This window comes from Canis lupus, chromosome 31 (genome assembly GCF_003254725.2).
Source record: "Canis lupus dingo isolate Sandy chromosome 31, ASM325472v2, whole genome shotgun sequence".
Lineage (NCBI taxonomy): Eukaryota > Metazoa > Chordata > Mammalia > Carnivora > Canidae > Canis > Canis lupus.
The window spans coordinates 29,427,665-29,436,357 of NC_064273.1; the positions used below are offsets into that span (position 1 = coordinate 29,427,665).

The window sequence follows — 8,693 nt, forward strand, 5'->3', positions numbered from 1 at the left end:
GAGACTGTGGCCCAGCCCAGGTCTAGGCAACCCCACAAACTTTTCCACCATCCAGTGGCTGCAACCAGAACTTCACCAATAGGGTCTGAACCCCTGCCTTAGGGATGGGACCCCCTTCCAAGTTTGTCTTTTTCAGAGCACTCTCCGTCAGCCATAGGGTGTGATTTAGAGTTATTTTTATATTTGTATAGTTTCTTATCATAATTGGATAGTTCTCTATACGAAACTTCCTCTGGGGCAGCCCGGGGGGCTCAGTGGTTTAGCGCCTGCCTTCAGGCCATGGTGTGATCCTGGAGACCTGGGATCGAGTCCCATGTCAGGCTCCCTGCATGGAGCCTGCTTCTCCCTTTGCCTGTGTCTCTGTGTGTGTGTGTGTGTCTCTCTCTCTGTCTCTCATGAATAAATAAAATCTTTGAAAAAAAAAAAAGAAGAAACTTCCTTTGTTCACATGACCATATGGTTTGTCTCCAGGTTTATTATTTGTGGGTGTTACCATGGAGGCAGCACAGTATGTGGGGATACAGAAGATGAGCAATGGACAAAAGAAATAACCCATGTACAACAACACTTAGTGCCTGGTCCATACTGAGTCCTTTTATTTTAACTTTTATTATTTTTACATGAGTATCATTATTTTTTAAAGCACATCTGTAAGAGGCTTGGCAAGGGGAGAAGGCTTTCTGGAAGAAATGCTATCTGAGCTAGTTTGAAGACAGACAAATGAACGGGGCGTATGGGCAGAAAGGCAGCCATCCAGGCCAAGGCTGGAAGCCTGCCCAGCTCCCACGGCTGCCATAAGGACCCAGGTAAGATAGAAAGATAAATGTACTTTGTAAACACACAGAGAGATTGTAAACAATAATAACCCAATTACCTTTGCTTGTTAGAATTACTTCCTTAAGAACAACGAATCTCCTTGTTCAAATTCTGTGCTCATTATATTTTGTCTGGAGACTGGACGTTTCCCCCAGAAGTGCCCAGTAAAAATTGTTAAGACCCATTGTTCCCAATGAAATAGCTCTCATTGTAAGTAACTCAACTGACACACTAGTGTAGGCATCCTTCGTTCATTCAGCAAATATTTATTGTGTGTTTTGCAAGGAATTGGTAATGTCAAAATTATTCCTGTCCATATTATTATCATTGCCCTTCTCGGGTGGTGGGCAAGTCATTGCAAAGACTTAATGTGTTTTGCTGTCCTGCTAGGTCCCTAACCTACTCTTCTCTCTTTTTCTTTTTCCTTTCCCCTGGGAGGCAAATTCTTCTCTTGGTCTCCTATAGAATGGTTCTACCCATGCTTATGATCTCATGGGGTCTCACTTCCTGTACCAAACACTTGGCCAACAAGTCCAGTTCCCATCCTTGGAGAGATTTTGTTAAATAAAAATTTCCTCTTCAATTCATCCAAGCATTTACAAAGTGTTACAGCCACCCTGGAGGACCACTAATTCTGCCTTAGGGGTCAAGAAGGCCTCACAGAAGGTAATACCTGGCAACAGTCTTCTTATTGACATTTTCTCTATAGACTTCAGTGCCACAGAAGGGAGCACATGACTCAGCCACAGCCAATCAGAGTTCTCTATTCCTTGGGCCCACCCTCAGCGACTAGTCCAAGGGGTAAGCACCTGCTGTACCTGATCCAAAGCAATACTCTCTTCTGACATTTGATATTTGAGCAGAGGCACAGAGAGGCAGCATGGAAGGTGAGTCATCATCCGGGAGGACCCTAGAGATATGGTTCTCCAGTTGGGGCCTCTGTGTGAAGGCTTTGGGCCAACTAGCATCTCTCCTTCCCAAGGCCTGGATAAGCTGCTGTTCTTTTGATTCTGGGAGCTACCACAGTTGCCTTCCCAGAAATCTTTTTTGGGGGTAGGGGGTCATGAGTTACCTAGAGTCAGTTTCCATCATTGCCAAGAGAAGAACTTGAACTTTAATTGAAGACTGAGTTGACATTCTTCTGCTCCAGTGGAAATCTTGACAATCAGAATCAGTTGTGAGAGTCAGAGCCACCGGCCACTCTAGGAAGAGCTGGGTAAATACTAACAAATGTTTAGTCTTTAATTTTTTTAAATCCTTTTTTAGAATGTTGTGATGGGGCACCTGGGTGGTGTATCAGTTAAGCATCTTACTCTTGGTTTCACCTCAGGTCATGATCTCTGTGTCTTGGGATTGAGCTTGGAGTCGGGCTCTGCACTCAGGGTGGAATCTGCTTGGGATTCTTTTTCCCCTCTTCCTCTGCCCCACCCCCTACTCTCTCTCTCAAATCAATCAATCAATCTTTAAAAAATAAACAAAATAGGGGCACTGGGTGGCTCAGTGGTTGAGCGTCTATCTTTGGCTCAGGTAGTGATCCTGGGGTCTTGGGATCGAGTCCCACATCCCACAGGGAGCCTGCTTCTCCCTCTGCCTATGTCTCTGCCTCTTTTCTGTGTGTCTCTCATGAATAAATAAATAAAAATCCTTAAGAAAATAAACAAAATAAAATAAAATGTTCTGATAATACATCACACCAGACACATGAAAATGCAGCTGAGCTGATCAGAATTTCATTTAGAATAGAAGTGTTCCAAACACCCAGGAAAACTCTGGTAACTTGGATTTGATTTGGTAGAAATCATGGTACATTCAACCACAAACCCCCAGAGAAGCCATTCCTGGAAACTGTTAGCCAGATCCATTTTAAGTAATCTCAATGGCAGAGGTAGGCCTTTAATTGACCTGATCCTCTAATCTTGGGGGTAACTTACTATAGGGACAAAAAAAAGAAAAAGTGTCTGAAATGTTGAGAATCAGCTTTCTCTGTTCCTGCTTCCACCAGGGTTGGTGGAATGCACAAAGCTCACTTGCTGAACTAAACACCCACACTGTGGTGCTGGTACATTTCCCACTGGTCCAGCTACATGGGGTTTGCCAAGATAGTAGTGGATTATTCTGAGCCTGAGCATTTTAGATTTAAAGGATTTTGCATAAAATATTCATAGTACTTGTGTCTCACCAGTCTTGCTTAAAATGGAGAATGTAGTCTCCATCCAGGAACACATCTCCCATGCAAACTCTTAGATCAGCTCCCCAGAAAACAGGTGAATTTGTATCAAGAAACAGGTGGCCTGGGCAAATATCCTTGGATCTCATGTAACTAACTGCATCTGAGTGTCAATGGGAAGATGGTGGCTTTGTTCCTTAGGAAATACTGTAAAAGCCTGTCCCTGACCACGTGTCTAACATGGCAAGCCCTTCTTGGGATTTCCATGGTGGTTTACTAACAGAGTCAAGGGTTGGAGATTAAATGGAACAGGATCTCACTGAATGCTCCTTGAGAGGCCAAGCAATGTGAAATTATACAAGTGATCACTGAACTGGCATTAGAAGCATACCAAATCTATCTTTTCCCTGAAACCCCAAAATCCTAGAAATAGAAAAACCTTGATGAAGGAAAGGATCCTAATTTACCACATCACATTGCTCCTCTTTTCAAATTCTACTTCAAGGCTCACTTCCTTCAGGAAATTATTTATCCAGCAGTATCATACAGGATATTTTTGGTTGAGGGGGGTCAGAAAGTTTAATAAAGGAGATTTATTGGCTCACAAACTAAACAGTCCTGTAGCAAATTAAGGCTTCAGGCACAGTTTTTTTTTTTTTTTAAGATTTTATTTAATCATGAGAGACCCAGAGACAGAGGCAGAGGGAGAAGCAGGTTCCCTATGGGGATCCTGATGTGGGATTTGATCCCAGGACCCTAGGATCATGACCTGAGCTCAAGGCAGAAGTTCAACCACTGAGCCACCCAGGTTTCCCTTCAAGCACAGTTTGATTGGGACTCTAGTCTCTGTGATATTCTCAGTTCTCCTCTCCAGGCTGGATTTTGCCCTCAAACTGGCTTTTCTAACGTTGGCAAAAGGGCTCCAGCAATTATAGGCTCAGATCTGCATTTAACACAATCCTGCACAAGACAGAACTTTTATGTCCCAGAATCTCCCTTTAAAATCTTTCCAATCATTCTGAAGATCAGCTCACTTAGGTCATGAGTCCTTCTTGGACCCAATCCGTGAAGCCAGGAAATGGATTGTGCTGATTAGATTGACGTGGCTCTCCTATTTCAGCCCTTGAACTGGGAGTAGTTTCAGCTTCCTTAGTGCCATATGGATCTCCAAATGTAAATTAGGGGTGGTTGGGTTAAGGAAGAGGGAAATGCATGCTGGGGAAGCAGGTAACAGGAGACGACTGAATCTTCAAATTCACTTAAGTTCTGACCTTTCACTCCCATTGTAATACATTCCATGTTCCTATTTGCTGTGGATTACATTTTTGTCTATATTTCCTTCTCTTTTATCCTGCCTTATAACCATCTCAAACATATGGATGATGCCTAGCCCTAACTATATAAACAAGCCAACATTTCTAACATCTGTGGAAAATATTTTTTAAAAAAAGAAAAAAAAAAAGAAAGAAGAATACTTGGAAGTTGACCTCACCCTCTAAGAACAAAAGCTTGAGGTTTAATTCTGACTTTTATGAAATGTGGGGCTGGTTGCAGACCACTATCTGGAGACAGGGGGGAAAAAAACCCCACTTTTTTTCATTTGTAATCCGAGGAATGTCTCCAAAAACGGAGCTGAATAAACTTCATAGAAGTTGGTACAACAAATAACTTATCCCTTTGCCTGCTGAAAGCCTGCAGAAGTTCAGCTAATCACCATCTCTCTAAATTAATTACTCATCTAGGCAAGGTCTTACTTCTTTTTAGGCAGAGACAAATATATAAGTAACAGATATTTATAAAACATTTGAGTAAACATCAGCCATCAACCACCACCACTATCATCAATATCAACCACCACTACCACCACCATCACCCTTAATATCAACCACCAACAACATGACCATCATCAACATCAACCATCAACCCCACCATCAATACTACCACCAACACCATCATCAACATCAGCTATTACCAATGACATCACTACCATCATCACTAACACCAATACCCCCATAGCATCAACCACCACACCACTATGAGCACAGGGTTTATATTTTACATTTTTACTTTACTTTGAAAAATATCTTCATATGCATGATCTTATTAGCTCTTATCTACTTTGTAGTTTGACAGACCAGACATCATCATTCTCATTTTATCTGTGTGGAAACTAAGGTCCAGAGAGGTGAGGTGTTGAGTTCCTTGTTACCTAAGTGTCCTTGACTAGAGTTGGATTCCTCTGACTCCAAAATTAATACTTTTTTTCAATGGACCCCATGCTTTCAATAAAAATGAAGAACTTCTGACTGACTTCTGCTGTTAACAACCTTGGCTCTAAGTGAGAACCTCTAGAATGAATAGCTCTTTGAAGCCATATATCCCCCTGCCATGCATTCCAGGTGAGAGCCACGAGTCACTCAAAGTTGATGTCATCCTCTGGAAGTTGAACTTTAATCCAGGGCGCTTGACTCCAAATTCAGTCTTCTTTCCATGACAAGAGGCTACTTTCGTGAATACCCCTCAGGAATCTCCTAGATTCTCTGAGAACACTCAATGCTCCATGTCCTTCCCTGGAACATAACCTTTTCCAGTGAAGGGTATGACTGGAAGCTGCTGCCCCTGCTGTCCTGTCTCAAAGTGCCACAAAGCCTGAGAAGGAAACAGGATGGGATGCTGGCCTTCAGTCACACTCCCATTGGCCTAAGTGCCCCAGTGATCCTCTTCCAGCCCCACTCAAGGATCTGACTCTTCTCTCAAGGTTCCAGGTAAACTCAAAGCTGCTTCCCCTTGTATGAAGGTTGGGCCTCTTCTGTAGAGGTCGGCTTGCCTTGAACTTTCAAGGGATCCCTTGGATTTCAGTTTGGCACTCACTGTTTTTGAATGTTGGCCCCAGGCTGGCCTGGTTGGGCTGCAGGACAGGTCTGTTGCTAATCGTTAATGCAGAGCATTTGGACACTTTGCTTTGGAGACCTTTCTTTTTGAGTTCAGAGGTCAAATTTGAGTAGTAAATATCTTCCAGGGATTTATCATTCTTTCTGAGGATGTTGCTGGCTAACCGGAAGAGGAAAATCACTCCGTAGATGCCAATGATGGTGAGGATGTACCAGGCAGCGCTGGTCCCATCTGGAAGTTTCAGGGCCCTGGTGGAGTTGGTGCCGCTCCTCCCTTCCATGTGGTCCCTCAGCAGGTAGCCTAGGCCAGTGCTGGCCTGGGTCTGGTTGGGGGCTCCCTGAGGAGTCCACTTGATCACTGAGAAACAGAGAGATCCAGATGAGACCCAGCATCCTGGGCTGAGGGCTGCCTGGCCAAGCCAATGACAGTGTGGTCCTCATATCAGTGGGAAATGTGGGGGAAATGTGGGACTGCTTAAAGGGGGCTCTCTCTGTTGAATGGTCAGGAGTCTAACAACATATACATAAAAAGGGGTTTTGGGGGGCATACTAAATATTAGTATATGGAAAACTAAGACTAACCATGATATAATATGCAATCATATGCCTAAAAGGAGGGAGGATATGGCATTTGCTTGAAGCTCATATATGTATAAAGTATCTCTGAGAGAATACACAAGAAATTGGTACCTGGGGTTGCCCTTGGGGAAGAGAATTGAGGGATGAGATGTACTTTTCACCAGCTCCCCTTTGTACATTTTGTACCATGTATAGTTACCTTCAAAAAGGAGTTAATCTAAAAAAGGAAAGGGTACAAGTGGGCACTTTTCTGGCCTCCTTGGTGAAGTGCCCCTGGGGAATGACACTGTGTGCCCTTCCAAGACCAGAAGATTAAAATCTTAATTGTTGTTTAATTCAAAACTGTTTTCTCTCCTAGGAGAGCCAGTGGCCATGAAATGAAAGGCACAGAAGTAGTACATAAAACTGTGAGACATTTTTCCAATTGAACTTTACTGGCTCAAATCCCCAATTCTTGCCCTGTGTGAGCACAGATGTTTTCAGATGTATCATAGGATATATCCCATAGCCTGCTGGGTAGACCAAAGCTGCTCCCCAAATGCCATCTATTTGATATTTGTTTGTTGCTAATTCATTTTGCTAATGGCAAGATTCAGAGAGGCTGGTATCTTTTGTTATAGTTAATTGTCAGAATAAGTGAATGATCTTATTACTTTTAGATGAAGGGTTTAAAAATAAATCTACAAACCACATGTGACAAAGCCCAAATGAACAGATTTAATTATATAAAATTGGTCACTCATAACAAATGATACAACAACGAGGAATTTTATACCACTGTTGGTGGAAGGGTTTGAGAACTTAAAGCATAGAAAGGGGAAAATTGTCGTCATTGCTTTCTTTTTAAAAGTCAACCCAATAAGAAAATCAGAAGTCTCAATTACAGCAAGAGAACACACTGAGAACTCTGAACTTTTCTGTAAGTTGTTATAGAATGATGTGATATGCTCAAATACATATAAAATATGCCCAACCAAGAACTACAAGACATTAAATAAGTTTTAAAACAGTCCATATCCACAGGAAAGAAATTCACTATATTAATTATTGCAGCACATTGTTCTCCACTTTTCTTTTTCTAAAAAAATAGGTTGGTCGTATCTTAATGGACAAACACATCTTGCAGAAAGAGACACCTTTTCATCTGTGCCATTTTGCACTTATAATTTACCGATGTGAAATACAGCAGTCATTCTAGAACAGCTCGTCCTTGTATTGAAGAAGAGTACTCACGTTCCATGAGGCGGTCTCTTCCTCGACTCTTGAGGGAGGCAAGTTTAAGCAGCTGCCGTGGCCAGAGAAGATGGAATGAGAAGTCTTCCCCGCAAGTGATCAGTCCTACTGACGTGGGGCTGCCCCGAGGTTTGTGAGCAGAGCAGGGAGTAACACGATACCCAGAGAATTTTAGGGCTGTACCAAAAAGAAACAGCAGAGAAGAGTTTGGACGATTTTTCTCTCCTTAATCAGGGGATCGAAATCGACCTGTCTACTGTTGGCTCAGAATACAAAGCACCTCCTGGCTGAAGCTTGTTGAGGAGGCCTAAAGCAAAAGAAGGTTTAAAAAACGTGCTGGTACCAAGGAGTCTCCAGCTGCCCCTGGTCCCATCCAGGCCTGCTGTGGTGAGAGGCTCCCTGTGAGGCTGCTCACGAGCTTATAGCCTGGATGGTTCCTGAATTCCCCTGTTCTGCACCTGTCGTAGGAGTGGGAGATGGTCAGGTGTGGCAGAGGCCTGTTGTTACAGGGTCAGGAAACTCCATGGTCAGGAGTCACTGGCTTCCTCTTGGACTGTCTCCTGGATGAGGAAACCCAGACAGGAAGGCACAGGCGCGGACACAGCTGAGGGGCCTGGGCTCCCCCTCAGGGATCAGTGGGCAGTGGGCCGGTAGGCCAGGCTGTGCAGAGTGATGCTTCCTTTTCCCACACTCCTGAGTCACAGCCCACACTGCAATCTAAGCATATTTAACCAGAAAGTGCTAGAAGAATAAGAGTCTGGGAGCAAAGAAAAGCAAGGAGCTTTGGCAGGTTCTGTGCACCCATTGTTCCCAGCCCCGCTCCTGAATCCTCACCAAGAAGACCAGCACATGCCAAACTTATAAGGGTTTTTGGCTTTTAAGAAGTAATTTAAGGGGTGCCTGGGTGGCGCAATCGGTTGAGTGTCCGACTCTTGATTTTGGCTCAGGTCATGGTCTTGGGGTTGTGAGATCGAGCCCCATGAGCCTGAGCTCAGTGTGGAGTCTGC

At 43.6% G+C, this 8,693-nt stretch overlaps 1 protein-coding gene across 1 annotated transcript; it reads right to left on the reverse strand.

Annotated features, from left to right (window-relative positions):
• Nucleotides 1–574: 574 nt before the first annotated feature.
• Nucleotides 575–8,493, reverse strand: SMIM34 (small integral membrane protein 34). The gene is made up of 2 exons (XM_035709302.2): nt 7,687–8,493; nt 575–6,232 (listed from the first exon to the last, which is right to left on the reverse strand). The coding sequence occupies exons 1-2, from the start codon at nt 7,691–7,693 to the stop codon at nt 5,820–5,822; spliced, it is 420 nt and encodes a 139-aa protein (XP_035565195.1). The 5' UTR covers nt 7,694–8,493; the 3' UTR covers nt 575–5,819.
• Nucleotides 8,494–8,693: the final 200 nt, after the last annotated feature.